We start from the raw sequence: 19,375 nt of genomic DNA, 5'->3' as shown, positions 1-19,375 counted from the left end.
TAACCTATAATGCCAAACGTATCATATTTGATACATGAGTTTTGAAGCCCTCTACATGATCAGTGTGATATTTTTTTTCTTGAAAAACCTGATGTATAAAATTAGATACATGCAATACACAGATAATCCACCAGGGGGGAGGAATTTGTTCACCAGAGGCCTTTCCAGTGGCACTGCAAGACTGTCATTAACCCTTTCATGCATGAATTATGAGAACCTTAGTTGAGATTTTTTTTTTTTCCTGAGTGTTTTTATTCCTCTTTAGGCATGATAAAAACAATGTGATTGAATTTTATTTATGAACCTATTTTTCATGAAGTTACAAATACGTCCACTCAGCTGGATACCATGTGTATAATTTTTGAAGCAAAAAAAGAAAAAAAAAAAACGTGTATTTAAAACCCATCATCAGAAAGTGAAAACTATGAAATAAAAAAAATTTTTCATGCAGCTAATCTGATATTTTCTAACATTTTAACATACTCTAATACTAGTTATTACTCACTTCATGGAGATAATATGCACAAAAAAAAAAAGTTTTTTGATTGAGAAAACTTTTAAATTACAGTCTAATAACAATTAGCAATTTATTTACACTAAAACATGTTATGGCAGATCAGGTTTATCAAGAACAGCAAAGTTACAGTAATGGTATGAATTGCAGTGTATGTGATGGTGCTGTGTTGGATGATATGAAGCTAAAACAACAAAACCCATGAATATACAAGAGAACAGCTGTAGAATAACTGTCCACTGGAGTGACCACTATGCATGAAGGGGTTAATGAGGAAGGAGGCAGAACTTTGCCAATTTTGAAAAGGAATTACCAATTTGTTAGACATGTTTGTGTTATATTATGTTTTCGTTTGTTCAAAAATAATAAAATTTGAGCATTGAGACTTAATGTGTCAAATATGATACAAAATTTAAACTCATTTAAAGAAATTGATATTTGTAAAAAAAAAAAAAAAAAGAAAAAAAAAAAAAAAAAAAGGGTTGTTTAGAAGGACCAATAAAGGCTCCGGTTTCAAAGAAAGGGAATTTTCTGTCAGTGATTTAAGGGTTCAGGCTTTGTAGTGTTAAAATGTTGAATTTTAAAATATTGAGAAATGTTGACAAAATTTTGCCAATCAACCACATACAGTATTTACAGTATTTGAGTGATCAGAGAATTTTCCCCTCCTCACCAGGTGAAATCTTCATAGAAAACCTGATGCCAGACTGGAGAGGACCTAATAGCAACTTCTTTCAGATGTTTGCCATTTTCTTCCCTTCAGCAACTGGGATTCTGTCTGGAGTTAACATTTGTGGAGACCTAAAAGTATATATAGCATTTACAGATACAGATTGATACCACTAAATCCAACTACCAACAATCCATGTTAATGTGTTCATATGTCATATCATTCTCAAGGATCCAACATCTGCTATCCCCAAAGGAACCCTCATGGCCATTTTTTTTACAACACTGAGCTATCTGGCTATTTCTGTAACTGTCGGTAAGCTGTAGTATTCACTTGTTGCTTAGTTACTGTGAATTTACATGCAGTTATCATTTTTTATGTTGGTTTTAGTTTTGCTTTAACCCATAAAGACCCAAACATTCATCACCGACCAAAACCATCTACTGATCTAAACTGTTTAATACCCATTGATCCACTAATTCTATCAATACATGTCAATAATTGGCGTAAAATCCAGTTTGTCATCTTTTCATGGTCATCAGATATGACCCATTTGGACATTCAGAGGCTCAGTCGTTATCGTAGAAACACTGTCATCTTCTACAACATTGATTCACCAGTTAAACCCATGGACTTGGATCAATGACAGCGGATGGACATGCTTGGTTTACGTTCAGTTAATGATATATTTTACTGAAAAAGTCACTTTTTCTTCAGTTTTCTCTGTTTTTGATATAATAACCCTTAACTGTAAACTGAGCTTTTATGGACATCTACATGATCAGTAAATTAAATACAGGAAAATACCTGATTTACACTGATAAAATGCAAAATGCAGAGGATAATATTATAAATAAATGGTGAGAAATCACTTAAGAAAGATTAGATATAGATAAAATTTCATTTGGGAACTGACACAAAAGTAGCATTGAATCTTTATGGGTCATTTGGTCCTTTAGTTAGTATGTAAGTAAGTAGGTAGGTACATACACACAATACATAATAAATTTGAAGTATGTTATGTCCTGGCCGAGGGGTTAACCAGGACGCTCATTATGTGCTCCCTTTGTCCTCTCCCAGCTTCCAAGCACAACGCCAGACCAGAAAACTACAGTCCAAAATATATTTATTTCAAATAACTCAAAAAAAAAAAAAAAAAAGTTCAGGAAGGGCTCAGCCAAAACAACAAACAAGACATCTTCAAAGTCAAACGAAATTTCCAACTCAAAAATAAATTCAAGAAATAAAAATTCACTAAACTAAACTCCCTTAACTAAAAACAGGAGAAACAAGAAAAGCACTCAGAGAGCACAGACCTCCACCAAGGCAGATCAGTGCCCCCCCACCCCCAATCACCACCAAAATTTAATCATTTCTTCCTTGTGCCAGTATCAACATTTCCTGAAAATTTCATGAAAATCCGTCCATAACTTTTTGAGTTATCTTGCTAACAAACAAATAAACAAACAAACAAACACGCACGCATGCAAACATACAAAGGAAAGCGATCACAATACCTCCTGGCGGAGGTAAAATGTTAAAACAAATGAGCGATCAATCACCGTCCTCCTGCATTGGAAACAAAAAGCCACAGCACCCATGCAGGACTGGGGGGAAAATACAACACTATATCAGAACACATATACACATATAAACATAAACAAGAAAAGCACTCGGAGAGCGCAGACCTCCACCAAGGCAGATCTGCCCCCCCCCCCCCCCCCCCCCATCACTACCAAAATTCAATCATTTCTTCCTTGTGCCAGCATTTCCTGACAATTTTCTGAAAATCCATCCGTAACTTTTTGAGTGATCTTGCTAACAAACAAACAAGCAAACACACATGCACACACACAAACACATAGCAAAGTGATCATAATACCTCCTGGTGGAGGTAATTATGACCCTGGGTCATAACAAGTATAAAAAACAGACCTGGGTAAAAAAAAAAAAAAACCCAAACTGGATAATTCATCTGTAAAGTGGACAAATAAACTGTAATGTTAATTTTAATGAAGGTGCAAAAAAACTTAATGCTAATTTTACAGTTTTACTGTGTCAAGTCATTCAAGTCTTGCTAATTTCACTTGCATCCCAAAGATTTGCTGTATGTAGAGAATGACACAACAGTGTGCAGTATAGGGCAAAGCAGGAAAAAAAAAAAGAAAAGAAAAGAAAAGAAAAGAAAGAACAGAGCCAAAGGGGAATTCAAGGGAAGCGCCTGGAATGATGTTACTGGAAGGGCATGGTACCAAGACAGAAGATGTGTAGAAACAGGCTGGAGTGTGTGTAGGTGTGTGTGTGTGTGTGTGTGTGTGTGTGTGTGTGTGTGTGTGTGTGTGTGTATGTATATGTGTGTGTGTGTGTGTGTGTGTGTGTGTATGTGTGTGTGTATAATGGCTGGAGGGCATATGAGTGCCTGCATGAAAACCACACTTCTGTGGAACTGTAATGCTGGGACGTCCCTGACAGCGTTATGACTTATCTACATGTGCTCCTTCTCCTCCAGCTTCGTGTGCAGTGCGTGACGCCTCTGGAAACATCACTGACATCTTAACTGGAAACATCACTGACATCTTAACTGGAAACATCACTGACGGCTGCGTCGGTCTGGGGTGTAAATACGGCTGGAATTTCACACAGTGCATTGAGACACAGTCATGTAAATACGGCCTGGCCAACAGTTTAAAGGTAAACACCAGGCCAAAGGACAAGAGAATAGATTGATTGTAATTAATCTTAATTACTGAATAAAATAACTGTAGTTTCTCATGTTATTTCAACTAGTTACTGGGTCAGATATCCGGTTTCTATTACCTCATCACTGCTGGTGTCTTCGCGGCCAGTCTATCATCAGCTCTTGGTTTCCTCGTCTCTGCCCCAAAAGTCTTTCAGGTAATAAAACCAAATATAATCTGCACTATACATGCATAAAAGTAGGAATGCACATCACATCCACAGCTGGAAATAGTTGAGTTGTTGTCAATAGTCATCATGATAAATGCTAAATTAATGTTTCAGTAAGTTTATAAGCTGATTTTTTCCCCCTATGTGTTGAAACTTGAAAGAATCACACAGTTATTTGTGGCTTATTGTGATATTTATGGTAAAAACTTGACAATTATCATGATTAAATTAAAAAAAAAAAAAAAACAGGGAAAAAGCAAGGTCAGAGCTATTTTTACGCCTAAATGACATTGTTAACAAAATAAACCCAAAATACAAAATAAATGTACGTGTTGCAATTAGGGATGTAACAATATGAAAATTTCATATCACGGTTAATGTGACCAAAATTATCACGGTTATCATTATTATCGCAGTATTGTTGAAATTGTGCTCAAAATGTTCAAAAAGTACTAATACACACACTGAAATAATTTAAGCAAGTTGTATTTTGAAGATAAATAAATAAATAAATAAATAAATGGGCACAATGTACTTTCTCTTGGCAGAAACATTCAAATATTAACCCTCAGTGGTCTGAGCCTATTTTGTCTGTTTTTCAGTACTTTTGATTTTGCCTTTATATATTATGTAAACAAATGTTTACTATACCCATGTTTGGTATCTTTTTTTTCAGCACAACTTCATATGTGTCATCTGCCTATTATTTTTTCACTTTAACCTACTATAAAAACATAAAAGGCCAGAAAACTCAAAAAATATATAAAATCCGATTTGAAAACTGTAAATAATTTATTGCATAAATAACACAAAGATGCTTAATGAACCTTTTCAAAGACTTTAAAAGTGAATATCAGTTCCAAATATTAGGTATATACAATTAGAATTGTAATAAATTAAAACTATACTCCAATATTTGACATAAAAGCAGATCTTTACATCGGCATTTTCTCTAGAAAAGTGCGTTAATCAAACACGGTTATCATGATAATTAGAATTTAAACAGTAATACTAACTTGACAATTTTACCGTGGTCTATTATTATAACGGTAATCGTTACATCCCTAGTTGCAATATTTATCACAATAAAAAACTAAATTACAACATTTATCAGTATTGTTTTGTAGCCCCGCCTCCTTTTTCCAATAAAAAAACCTGAATATGTATGGTTTAGTGGACATAGATGTGAAAAAGAAACTGATACATGGTGCATATTTTTGTCTTTTGTCAGTGTCTTTGCAAGGACAATCTATACCCTTACATTGGATTCTTTGCAAAGGGTTATGGGAAAAATAATGAGCCGCTCCGGGCCTATTTACTCTGCTTTGTCATTGCTGTGGCCTTCATCTTGATTGGTGAGTTTATGAGATGGACTTTAACAGAAACAGAAGCACAGGTGTAGTTTTGTGATTGAAGCTTTTATTATTCTGTCGTTTCCTTTGGATTCCAGCTGAGCTCAACACCATCGCTGCGTTGATCTCCAACTTCTTCCTGTGTTCATACGGCCTCATCAACTTCAGCTGCTTTCACGCTTCAATCACCAACTCCCCTGGTGAGTAACGGACTCTGCTCCAGTCTGAACCAGTCAAACATAGAGGAGGATGTTCTCTAAGAGGATCCATACTCTTATTTTATTATTATTTCATTTTTTATCTATCAGACCAGGGGTGTCAAACTCATTTGGGTTCAGGGGCCATATTTAGTCCAGTTTGATCTCAAGTGGGCCAGACCAGTAAAATAATGACTTCATGACCTATAAATAATGACAAATCCAAGTTTCCTTTTTGTTTTAGTACAAAAAAAACCCCAATTACATTATGAAAATATTTACATTTTACAAAAAGAGATATGAATAACCTGAAAAAACAGAAATTTCATTTGAAAAATTAGTGCAATTTTAACATTATGCCTCGACTTCTTATTTATACATGTACATTTACACACAGTGTTACATAAACATTTGGTAACAGGCAGAATATTGTTAAAATTTTAGAGTTTGGAACTAAAATTTGAACAATTTCTACAATATTCATCTCACAACTACAGATCACAGTGGATCCATAAATGCACCAAACATTTAGTAACAGTCAGAATAGTGTTAAAATGGCACATTTCAAGTTGTTTGTCCTTGTTTATATTTATGTATTTATTTGCATTTTATTGTGAAAGAATAGTTTTGTAGATGTAAATATTTTCACAGTGTAATGTTATTTTATTCACTTAAATTTTTCCCACATAATTTTTTGCAAAGAAAATTTGTCGTCATTATTTATGGGTTATTGTGTTGTTATTTTTCCTGGAGATCACATTGGTCTGTATGTGGAACCTGAACCAAAAGGATTTTGACAACCTGGACTGTTCAGGTTCATTTTTGCACTTTTATCCTGTGGGCTGCAATGGAACCTTTAGTGGGCCAGATTTGGCCCCCGGGCCACATGTTTGACACCTGTGTATTAGACTGTCGACTTTACACATATTCATATAAAGTTTTGTTTTATTACCCGACCCTCCAAAGGGGAGGTAAGGGGTTTTGTTTTTGGTTAGGTTTGTTTGTTTGTTTCTTAATTAAACACTCTAGCAGCAAAACTATTGGTTGAATTCATACCAAACTGGGTTTATAGATTACCAGTGAGCCAGAAGAGATGTCATTACATTTTGGGAAAAGTAGGTCCAAGTTCACATTTTTTATGAATTTTTAAGTCTTTTTTTTCTCCCATTCAGTTATAATGGGAAAAATTTCAAATGTCTAATATATATTTATTTAACTATACTTTATTTAACTCAGCTGCAGAAGTTACTTGACATGTACTTGAAGGAGGTTTGTATTATAATGTGGCTTTTATTGCAAAGGAGAGGCAAGGGGTGTTGTTTTTGGTTCAATTTGTTTGTTTGTTTGTTTGTTTGTTTGTTTGTTTGTTTGTTTGTTTGTTAACACTCTAGCAGCAAAACTATTGGTCAAATTCATACCAAATTGGGTTTATAGATTACCAGCGACCCAGAATAGATATGATTACTTTTTTGGAAAAGTAGATCAAAATTTGAAATTTTTTTTCAAATGAATTTTTAAATCTTTTTATTTCCCATTTACTTATAAAATGTCGCATGTCTGTAGCAAAAAAAACTATTGGTTGAATGCATACCACATTGGGTTCATAGATTGTCAGTGACCCAGAAGAAATGTGATTACATATTGGGAAAAGTAGGTCAAAGTTAAATTTTTTTTATGAATTTTTAAATCTTTTTTTTTCTCCCATTTACTTATAATGGGCAAAATTTCAAATGTCTACAAAAACATCAATTTTGTTTCAGTTTACATCAAACTTGCCACATATATAGAGGCAGTTGATATGTTGACATCAGCTCATGCGTAGACATGATGACATCAGCTGGCTCGATGCAAAAATAAGCTACAATACATATGAAGGGTGGGGTTTGTTGTGCCTGGAACCACTTGTTCTCTTTGTTTTAGTGCAAAAAAAACCCATATGAATAAATTAATAACATAAATTCTGAAAATATTTACATGCACAAACAATCATTTCACAAAAAATGTGAATGATCCGAAAAAAGCTGAAATTTCTTAAGAAAAGTAAGTACAGTTTTCACTTACCAATAATACATGTGCATTACAGATCAGATCTACAACAGGACAAATCGGCAGAATATTGTTAAAATTGCACATGACATCAGCTGGATCTATGCAAAAATGAACAACAAAATGTGTGAGGGGCGGGGTTTGTTTTCTTGTTTACTTTACTTTACTTAACCCTCACATACAATTAGAGTCAAAAAACACCAATAAAAACACCTTAAATTACATGTTTTGGCCTGAATTTTCATGAGTTTGGATTTGTATACAGTGGCTTTTCTGAGTTGAATTCAATATTGGATGAAATTGATTTTAGATGCCTAACTGTGGCTAAACACAAGGAAAATGGTGGTTTTGAGAAATCTTGAAAATAAGACATGGAACCTGTAGCCCCCCCCCCCCCCCCCCCTCGCAATTTATTATTGCACCTCATTGTTAAAATGATCCAGATTTCTGACCATGTTTTATACTTCTAATGTATTATTAATAGTGTGTTCATTCTATTTTTTTATTCTTTTATATCAAATGCTGTTACTGCACTGCAAATGGGATCAATGAAGTAAAATCTATCTATCTATCTATCTATCTATCTATCTATCTATCTATCTATCTATCTATCTATCTATCTATCTATCTATCTATCTATCTATCTATCTATCTATCTATCTATCTATCCTGTCTTTCTTTTCTTTCTTTTCTTTCTTTTCTTTCTTTCCTTCTGTAAACGTTGGTACCTGCTGCCCTCCTCAGGCTGGAGGCCGGCGTTCCACTACTACAGTAAATGGACGGCCCTGTTTGGAGCGGTGGTGTCTGTGGTCCTGATGCTCCTGTTTACGTGGTGGGCCGCCCTCACCACCTTCGGCATCATCGTCTTCCTGTTTGGATACGTCAATTACAACAAGCCAAGTGAGTCCAAAACAACAGCAGGACTGGATTACTGCTTAGATTTACTCTGATACTGCTTAGATTTACTCTGTTACTGCTTAGATTTACTCTGATACTGCTTAGATTTACTCTGTTACTGCTTAGATTCACTCTGATACTGCTTAGATTTACTCTGTTACTGCTTAGATTTACTCTGATACTGCTTAGATTCACTCTGTTACTGCTTAGATTTACTCTGTTACTGCTTAGATTTACTCTGATACTGCTTAGATCTGCTTAGATTTACTCTGTTACTGCTTAGATTTATTCTGTTACTGCTTACATTCACTCTGTTACTGCTTAGTTTTACTCTGTTACTGCTTAGATTTACTCTGTTATTGCTTAGATTTACTCTGATACTGCTTATATTTATTCTGTTACTGCTTAGATTTATTCTGTTAATGCTTAGATTCACTCTGTTACTGCTTAGATTTACTTTGTTACTGCTTAGATTTATCCTGTTACTGCTTAGATTTACTCTGTTGCTGCTTAGATTCACCCTGTGACTGCTTAGATTTACTCTGATACTGCTTAGATCTGCTTAGATTTACTCTGTTACTGCTTAGATTTATTCTGTTACTGCTTAGATTCACTCTGTTACTGCTTAGTTTTACTCTGTTACTGCTTTGACTCACTCTGGTCTGACCCTTTTGTCTGTGTCAGAGGTCAACTGGGGGTCTTCAGTCCAGGCAGGAACATACAACATGGCTTTGTCCTACTCTGTGTCTTTGTCTGGTGTGGAGGATCATGTCAAGAACTTCAGGTGAGCTACTGCCCTGAAGCTAAAGTTAGTAACCTTACATGCAATGTGATGTGAAATGCCTTTTAATTTTCGGTGTGATGTCATTTGTCCCTAGGCCTCAGTGTCTCGTCCTTACCGGACCCCCAAACCAGAGACCAGCACTTGTGGACTTTGTCGGCTCCTTCACCAAACATATAAGTCTAATGATCTGTGGAGACATTATCATGGTTAGTCTTCCACTGTCCATAATAATAATAATAATAAGTGGTGTCAGGCACAACAAGCCCCGCCCCTCACACGTATTGTAGCTCAATTTGGCATCGATCCAGCTGATGTCATCATGTCTATGCATGTGGTGATGTCAGCATATCAATTGTCTCTATATATGTGCCAAAGTTTGAAGTAAATTGAAACAAAATTGCTGATTTTACAGACGTGAAATTTTGCTCATTATATGTAAATGGGGGAAAAAAAGATTTTAAAAATTCATAAAAAATTTGAACTTTGACCTGCTTTTCCCAAAATATAATCTGATCTATTCTGGGTCACTGGCAATCTATAAATCAAATTTGGCATGAATTCAACAAATAGTTTTTCCGCTACAGGCATTTAAAATTTTGCCTAATATAAGTAAATGGGGGGAAAAAAAAGATTTAAAAATTCATAAAAAATTTTAACTTTGACCTACTTTTCCCAAGATGTAATGACATCTATTCTGGGTCACTGGCAATCTATAAACCAAATTTGGTATGAATTCAACAAATAGTTTTTCTGCTACAGACATTTAAAATTTTACCCATTATAAGTAAATGAGGGGGAAAAAAATATTAACCCTTTCATGCATGAATTACAAGAACCTTAATCAAGATTTTTTTTCTGAGTGTTTTTATTCCTCTTTAGGCAAAAAAAAGCAAAAAAACCCCCAAAAAAACAATGTGATTTAATTTTTTTTATGAACCTTTTTTTTCCAAGAAGTTACAAAAATGTCCACTCAGCTGGACACCATGCGTTTCATTTTAGAAGCGACATACTGTGTGAAAATTATGAAATAAAACATTTTTAATGCTGCTAATCTGATGTTTTCTCACATTTTAACATACTATAATATTAGTTACTACACCCTCAGATAATGTGCAAAAAAACCCACATCTTTTTCTTTTCAAAAAATGTTAATTGCAGTCTAATAATAATTAGCAGTTGATTTATGCTCAAATAGGTTACTGCAGATCAGGTTTATCAAAAACAGGAAAGTTACAGTAATGGTATGAATTGCGGTATATTATGGGATGGTGCATCAGCGTCCACTGTGTGGGTTGATATGCAAGTAAAACAACAAAATTCATAAATATACAAGAGAACAGCTGGAGAATAGCTGTCCACTGTAATGACCGCTATGCATGAAATGGTTAAAAAATTTCGTAAAAAACTGAAACTTTGACCTACGGTTCCCAGAATGTAGTGACATCTATTCTGGGTTACTGGCAATCTATAAACCAAATTTGGTATGAATTCAACCAATAGTTTTCCTGGTAGAGTGTTAACAAACAAACAAACAAAGAAGCAAAGCAACCAAAAACAATACCCCTTGCTTCCCCTTTGGGGGTTGGGTAACAATATAATCCACATATTTAACCCATAAAGATGGCCATTGGTGACCAAAACCATCTACTGATCAAACTGTTTAATACCTGTTGATAGAATAGAATAGAATAGAATAGAATAGAATAGAATAGAATAGAATAGAATAGAATAGAATAGAAAACAATACAATGCAATACAATAGGCTTTATTGTCATTATACAGGTTGTGCAACAAAATTATAGATGGCCTCTACCAGCGACAGTGCACTATGTGACTATATACAACACAATAAAACACAGACAAGGAAGAAAAGATGTGTGTGTATATATAAACAGAGTGCAATAAAAATAGGTGCAAATTAGAGACATACTGTATGACAAAGTAAGAGCATTTAAAATACAGAAGTAGTGTTAAATAAAGAAAAATGGGCAAATATATTAATGCACAGGTGTCAAACATTAGGCCCGGGGGCCAAATCTGGCCCGCCAAAGGGTTTAGTCTGACCCTTTGGATGAATGTGAGAAATGCAAAATTAACTAAGATATTAACAATCTGTTATTTAATTAAGACCAATATGATCTAAAAGGGGTCGGATCACTAAAATACTATGGTAATAACCTATAAATACTCAGAACTCCAAAATTTTCTCTTTGTAAAATGTAAACATTTTCATGTATTTACACTAAAATAAAATATAATTTCGCAAAAACTGTGAATAACCCGAACAAATATGAACAACCTGAAATATCTTAAGAGAAGTAAAGTGCAATTTTAACAATATTATGTCTGTAAATAATAAATTGAAGCATAATATTGTTAAAATTGTACTTATTTATTCAGTTTGTTCATGTTATTCACATGGTTTTGAAGGACAGTTTGTAGATGTAAACATTTTCATAATGTAATCTTACTTTTTTCACACTAACAAACACATAGAGGGAAGTTTGGAGTTGATATTTATATATTATTACGTTATTATTTTACTGTTTCGGCACACTTCAGATCAAATTTAGCTAAATGTGGCCCCTGAACTATAATGAGTTTGACACCCCTGTATTAATGTATGATATATGATATTGATCTAATCCTATCAATATATCGTCTCTGTCGGGTAGAATCCTCGTAAGTCCATTTTCGGTCTTTTTTTTTTTTTTTGTCATAAAATGATTCTGTTGGTCAGTCTTCATGTTGGCCTGATGGTTTTAGAAATATTTAACCAATGAAAAGTGTTGAAAACAGCTTGGAACTACATCTCTTAACTCCATTCATTTATTTAGAACATGCATCATTTTTCCAGGTTCTAGGAAAATAATTGTTTTGGACATAAGAGTTTTCCGCCTGAGAGCAACGATATGTAAATAATTGGTGTAAAATACAGTTTGTCATCTTTTCATGGTCATCAGGATGTTCAGAGGCTCCGTAGTTACCATAGAAACACTGTCATCTTCTACAGCATTGATACACCAGTAAAACCCATTGAGTTGAATCAATGAACAAATAAACTGGGTTTATGTTCAGTTAATGATAGATTTGACTGAAAAACTCACTTTTTCTTCACTTTTCTTTATTTTGGACATAAAAACCCTCAACTTTAATCTGAGCTTTTATGAACATCTATATGATCAATGAGTTAAATATAGGAAAATACATGATTTTTACTGAAAAAATGCAAAATACACAGGATAATATTATAATAAATGGTGATAAAAAACTTAAAGTTTAAATAGAGAAAAAAATCATTTTTGTAATTGTCACAAAAGTAGCTCTGGGTCTTTTTGGGTTAAGACAAAACACTGATGCATTGAAAGGTTTTGTTTGATTCGTTTTAGGAGCAGGACAGGAAAACCCGAGCGCCAGACGCCACCGAGTGTTTAGTAAAGTGGATGAACAAGAGGAAGGTGCGATCATTTTATAGCCCCTTCAGCAGCGATAACCTCAGAGTCGGAGCTCGGTACTTGATGCAGGTAACGCCCATTAAAACACAACCTCTTTTATTAGAGAAGAGGAAGTTTGTCCTTTTCAGTGTGATCTGAATATTTGCACAGCGGGTTTGTACACAGGGTGACAACACTTTTTCGATAGCCTCATCTTTCAGACCAGTTACAGGAAGTTACACATATCTATCGTTGCAGAAGATGGAAGTTACGAATGAGCCAAATTAACAACATGTCGATGTCAGATGCATCAAAGGGAGACATAACAGCCACCTCCCAAACTTAACGTGTGAAAACAAAACTAATCAGACTAAATGAATGCAGTATAAAAGAAAATAGAACCCATGGATCAGACTTTAGGGTGTACAGCAGTAGTTCCCAACCTGTTTTGGCTCGTGACCCCAGACATTCAAAACGGATTTTTTTCTTTTTTTTGCTAAATTAATTTATTTTTGATCATGCAACAGTTTGCTTTACTATGTTCCAAATAAACGTTAATTTTAGATGACATTTAGTCTATGTAATGTATATTATTGTGGATGGAGGCAGAAAAGCCAGGTGTAGATTACTGAACAAAGTGAGAATTTTATTTTCCTTGGTCAGGATATGTACAGTCAGTCCAGCTTGGATTTATGTTGTAACCTAGACATATTTATAATAATTTCAATTCATTAATTTATGTAAAAATAGACTTTTAGTAATCAGCATATTCTTATTTCATTGTATATATATATTTTTGGGGGACATTTTCTTTGAATTTTTCTTGTTTTTGGTATTGTTAAAAGGTTAAAGTTCACAGGACTTTGTGATGTCATCAGTGAGTGTGAGAGAAAGAAAAGAGAGAGCTGTATAGATAAAAAAAACAAAAACAAAACATAACTTGTGTTAGCGGTTGAAATGATATGTGTAATGTAAACTCCAACACTGAACTGAGGGCAATAAAGTTGCTAGAGGGTGCAACATTTACAAGGCTGCAAATTAATAATGAATAAACAAGAACTCAAACTATGAATTATAAAAGAGCTGCAGCATCTGAAACCGACCACAATGAACATTTGACAGATAAACAGAACCACAGTGCTGCAGTTTCAGACTCACAGTTTGTCATGTCTTCAATGGATTGGGATTGTCTCTGTCAACTCACCCCATACTTTTTATTAGTGAAATTTTGTAAAAATTTTTATCAATTACTAGAAATTTCAGGTGGCCTCATTTGAATTCCAGGAGACCCCACGTGGGGTCCCAACCAAGGTTATAAAAGTTTTTGATTTTTCATTATAGTTTAGTTTTATTTAGTTTTGACTTTTTCTCTCTAATTCAGTTTGTTTTAGTCAGTTTTTAGAGCAGGTTTGCTAGTTTTTATTAGTTTTCGTTTTCTTCTAAATGCTTGGTTTTAATTTAGTTTTATTTTTTTATATCTTCGCCATCGTATTCAAAGAAATCCCAGACAGGACTCTGCTGTTTTCTCCCAAATTTAGTCTCCATTTTGCCAGGTCGAGTGGGGACGAGAAGTCAACTCTAAACGCCAAGTGATGAGAAGTACGGACCGTGAAGCGCCGTTTGGTGCCACCAGCTAAAATTGCTCAAACGAAATAAATCCATTTCAAATCAATGCAACATTTACAAAGACGAAAACTAAGGGAATTTTATCCATAATTTTTATACGTTTTTGTTAGTTTTGTAAGCACACAATACAGTTTAGTTATTGTTTTTTTCTTTTAATTATAGTGTTTATTTATTTCAGTTAACGAAAATGTTTTTTCAATTCCAGTTTTTGTCATTTCGTTAGTTTTCGTTAACGATCATAACCTTGGTCCTGACCCCAAGGTTGAAAACACTGGTGTACAGCTAAAATGCCCTGTGATTAAAACTAAAAATACCAGAAAAAAAAAACATGTAATTGCGATAAGTTAATTTTGTTTCTGCCTCATTTGGCCCCTGAAAATGCAATTTATAGAATTTAAGATTTTCCTAAGATTCATTATGACTAAAAAGGTTTTATGCTTTAAACTTTTTCTGTTATTTTACATCTTTTGGAACTGCTCGGCAAACATTTAACTATTATTTAGCTTTTGTTAGTGAGTATATTTTGCTGTAGACTGAGTTATGTTACAAGAATAAAACGACAAGTTGAATGATTTAATGAGTGATGGCTTTGAAAATGATATTTAATGTTGTGTATTCTTTCATTCTACTGCTTTCAGAGTCAGTAAATCAAAGCTTCCTCCCATTAACTGAAAAACTAAAACACTAAAGCTGAAGAAAAACTTCAGTGTAAAAGATAAATACTAATGCATTTATAAAATTACCAACACTAAACTAAAGACTTGATAAAATTAAATGTCTGTTTGATTCTCATTTCTAGGCTTCTGGTCTGGGTAAGCTGAAGCCCAACACTCTGGTTCTGGGCTTTAAGGCAAACTGGAGGGAGAGTTCTCCTGAGAGCATCAACGATTACATCAACACCATATAGTGAGTTCAAGCAGACGACATGATCCAGACCAGATTCAGCCCAGTTTGACCTCAAGTGGGTCAGACCTGTAAAATAACAATGTAGCTTATAAATAATGTCAACTCAACATTTTTGCCCCACCCCCCAAAGGGGAGGTAAGGGATGTTGTTTTCGGTTTGGTTTGGTTTGTTTGTTTGTTTGTTAACACTAGCAGCAAAACTATTGGCTGAATTCATACCACGTTGGGTTTATAGATTTCCAGTGACCCAGAATAGATCTGATCACATTTTGGGAAAAGTAGGTCAAAGTTCACTTTTTTTAAATGAATTTTTTACGTTGTTTTTTTCTCCCACTTACTTATAATGGGTGAAATTTCACATGTCTGTAGCAGCAAAACTATTGGTTGAATTCATACCAAACTGGGTTTATAGATTTCCAGTGACCCAGAATAGATATCATTACATTTTGGGAAAAGTAGGTCAAAGTTCACATTTTTTATGAATTTTTTACATTGTTTTTTTCTCCAGTTTACTTATAATGGGCGAAACTTCACACGTCTATAAAAACATCAATTTTGTTTCAATTTACTTCAAACTTGCCACATATATAGAGGCAAGTGATATGCTAACACGCATAGACATGATGACATCAGCTGGATCGATGCCAAAATAAGCTACAATATGTGTGAGGGGCGGGGTTTGTTGTGCCTGGCACCACTTCTCTTTGTTTTACTGCAAAAAACAAAACAAAACACATGTATAAATTAATAACATAAATTCTGAAAACGTTTACATGTACAAAATATCCTTTCACAAAAACTGTGAATTATCAGAAAAAAGCTGAAATTTCTTCTGAAAATTAAGTAGAATTTTCACTTGCCCGTACTTAGCAGTTCAAATCTACAATGGCACAAATAGGCAGAATATTGTTAAAATTACACTTTATTTATTTTGTAGTTTGTGACATTTCAGGTTGTTCAGGTTATTCACATTTTATCGTTAAAAAATAGTTTGTAATGAAGATGTTTTCATAATTTATTTTAACTTTTTTTCTCATTTAGACTTGTCATTATTTATAGGTAACGTTATTATTTTATTTGAAATCCCACTGGGCTGTATATGACCCCTGAACTAAAACAAGGTCAACACCATTGACAGTCATAAATGTAAATATTTTCATAACTTTTTTTTTTTTTTTTCCACATTAACCCATAAAGACCCAGTGCTACTTGGGTAGCAAATAATTTTTTCTCTCTATTTAACCTTTCTTAAGTGATTTATCACCATTTATTATCAAATTATCCTCTATATTTAGGGTTTTTTCCAGTGTAAACCAGTTTTTTTCCTATATTTCATCTGTTGATTATATTGATGTTCATCAAAGTTCAGAGTAAATTCAAAGGTTATCATATCAGAAACAGAAAGCAACTAAAGAAAGAGTGATATTTTCAACAAATATATCAATAACTGAACATAAAACAAGTGTCTCCATCCACTGTCATTGATCCAACTCCATGGGTTTTACCGGTGAATCAATATTGTAGAAGATGATGGTGTTTCCATGGTAACTACGGAGCCTCTGAATGTCCAAATGGGTCATATCTGATGACCATGAAAAGATGACAAACTGTATTATTTACATGTATTGATAGGATTAGTGGATCAATAGATATTAAACATTTTAGATCAGTAGATGGATTTGGTCACAGGTGGATGTTTGGGTCTTCATGGGTTAAAACAAGAAGAATATTTGGAGTCATTATTTATCCCCCTGATCTAATGCATTCACACATACAATAACTCTGGTCCAAACTCTTCTCTTTTTTCAGTGATACATTCGACTCCAACTACTGTCTCTGCATCTTAAGGATGATGGACGGGCAGGACGTCTGCGACCAGTTTGACTTTGAAGGTTACCATCCTTTTATATTCTGACTGATTGTGTTTCTTCTATAATATGACATAGTTCTAAGAGTCCGTCTCTCCTGCAGTAAACCAGGGCTTTGAGCCTGATGAAGCCGTTGACTACGACCACAACTCTCCAGAGAGAGATTCAGGTAAACGTTAGTTAATGTTAGAAACAGTTATTATTATTAATTATGTACTCAGAATAGAATAGAATAGAATAGAATAGAATAGAATGGAAAAGTATGTAATATAATGTAATGTAATAGAGAATAGAAAAGTATGTAATGTAATGTAAATATAATGTAATGTAATAGAATAGAATAGAATGGAATGGAATAGAATAGAATAGAATAGAATAGAGAAGTATGTAATGTAAGGGAATAGAACTGAATAGAAAAGTATGTAATGTAATGTATTATTATGTAATGTAATAGAATAGAATGTAATGGAATAGGATATGATAGAAAAGTATGTAATGTAATGTAATAGAATGTAATAGAGTAGAATAGTATTGAAAAGTATGTAATGTAACGTAACATAATGTAATGTAATAGAATAGAATAGAATAGAATAGAATGCAATAGAATAGAACTGAATGCAATAGAATAGAATAGAATAGAATAGAATGCAATAGAATAGAATAGAATGCAATAGAATAGAATAGAATAGAATAGAGTAGAACTTTATTGTCATTGTTACAGGAACAATGAAAATCTGTTTAGCAGCAGACACTTAAAGTGTAAAAGACTGTATAAAAATGTCACACAAAAGACTGAAAAATCTGGCAACATACAAAAATTACAAAGATAAAATATTAAATACAAATCCTACTAAATATTACTAAAATATACAAAAGCTAACTCTGTGTTACAGATAATATGTACAACATATAAGGATATATACAGGTAATAAAGGACATATGTAAGGTCAAATTAAAGACGAAGTGCATGGGTTGTGAATATTGCACTGAGGTAGGGTGTAATTATTACTCTCCTACGTCAGTCATTTACATGGACAATACACCACCGTAGAGTACAAATAGACATCCTCCTCCTCCTCTTCCTCTTGCTTTTAACTCTTAAAGCTGATGACATCTCAGACAAAGGCTGCAGCGATCAGATCACAACCGTGTTTCAGAACGACCAGGGGAAGAAGACCATAGACGTGTACTGGGTCGCCGACGACGGAGGTGAGTCCACGAACACGGCCTTGAGTTCTGCTCCCTGAGACCAGACGACATCTGAGTTTGTCTTCTTTTTCTTCTTCTTCTTTTGAGGTTTGACTCTCCTGGTGCCTTACCTGCTCACCAGGAGGAAGCGGTGGCGTCGCAGTAAGGTCAGAGTCTTCATCGTGGGAGATGAGCAGAACATGGAGGAAGGCCGCAATGAGTAGGTTTTCAGTTTTATAGAATCATCTGGAACAGACGCTGGTAGAATAGTGATGTGCGATTCATGGCTCTGGCTTCGTTTCCTGTACAAGTGCTCCAAACCAATGAGAACACACGATTCATGCACAAAGAGGGGTACGCACAGAGGGGGGAGGGACAAATGGCAGTTGGGTTTGATAGACATATCACTGTTCAATCATTTCGATTGGGCGCTTATAATGATAATGTCTGTTCCACAGGTGACTACATTTTTTTTAAATTTTTGTGTTAGAGCATTTAATTAATTGGTTGTAATCGGGGTGTAATATTCCAGGAAATCACCTCACACCCCACCTTTAAGGGTTAGACCTGTTGTTACTTCTGCTTGTCAAGTGGTGTAGTGGATTAATCATATGCATCGCAGTTTGTGACCAAACCCTGCTAGATGTTTTTTTTAAATTGATGAATCAAATGAATCGATTTGGAATTGATTCACAACAGATGAACGAACCAAAAGGAACGAGTTAGTAAAAAGACTTCCCATCACTATACTCCCTAAATGGACTGACATTTACCTGCAGGGGTGTCAGTGTCATATCAGTTCAGTAGATTTCTAAAGAAAAATAAGTATAATTTTAATAATATTATCCCTCAGCTTCTCATTTACACATGTACATTACAACTTTCAGATCACAGTGGCACTACAAATACCAGTCAAATAATAGCATAATAGCCTATAAATAATGTCAACTCCACATTTTTTCTCTGTTTTAGTGCAAAAAAATGACT

At 34.2% G+C, this 19,375-nt stretch overlaps 1 protein-coding gene across 3 annotated transcripts in view; it reads left to right on the top strand.

Moving 5' to 3' along the window:
• Window positions 1-19,375, top strand: part of slc12a10.1 (solute carrier family 12 member 10, tandem duplicate 1) — a 38,321-nt gene that overhangs the window by 13,660 nt on the left and 5,286 nt on the right. For 2 of the 3 annotated variants that reach the window (XM_030162917.1, XM_030162918.1), the window contains exons 10-24: window positions 1,191-1,321; window positions 1,415-1,499; window positions 3,694-3,875; window positions 3,972-4,079; window positions 5,323-5,446; window positions 5,542-5,643; window positions 8,431-8,586; window positions 9,268-9,367; window positions 9,462-9,573; window positions 12,757-12,891; window positions 15,227-15,333; window positions 17,142-17,224; window positions 17,304-17,369; window positions 18,305-18,409; window positions 18,497-18,608. In XM_030162917.1, the coding sequence (XP_030018777.1) occupies window positions 1,191-1,321; window positions 1,415-1,499; window positions 3,694-3,875; window positions 3,972-4,079; window positions 5,323-5,446; window positions 5,542-5,643; window positions 8,431-8,586; window positions 9,268-9,367; window positions 9,462-9,573; window positions 12,757-12,891; window positions 15,227-15,333; window positions 17,142-17,224; window positions 17,304-17,369; window positions 18,305-18,409; window positions 18,497-18,608 (1,708 nt within the window). The remainder of the gene's footprint in view (window positions 1-1,190; window positions 1,322-1,414; window positions 1,500-3,693; window positions 3,876-3,971; window positions 4,080-5,322; window positions 5,447-5,541; window positions 5,644-8,430; window positions 8,587-9,267; window positions 9,368-9,461; window positions 9,574-12,756; window positions 12,892-15,226; window positions 15,334-17,141; window positions 17,225-17,303; window positions 17,370-18,304; window positions 18,410-18,496; window positions 18,609-19,375) is intronic. The other variant, XM_030162919.1, reaches the window with a different exon arrangement.

Source organism: Sphaeramia orbicularis, chromosome 18 (genome assembly GCF_902148855.1).
Source record: "Sphaeramia orbicularis chromosome 18, fSphaOr1.1, whole genome shotgun sequence".
Classification (NCBI taxonomy): Eukaryota; Metazoa; Chordata; class Actinopteri; order Kurtiformes; family Apogonidae; genus Sphaeramia; species Sphaeramia orbicularis.
The sequence above is the reverse complement of the archived record's forward strand: the minus strand, read 5'-3'. Positions and strand labels throughout refer to the sequence as shown.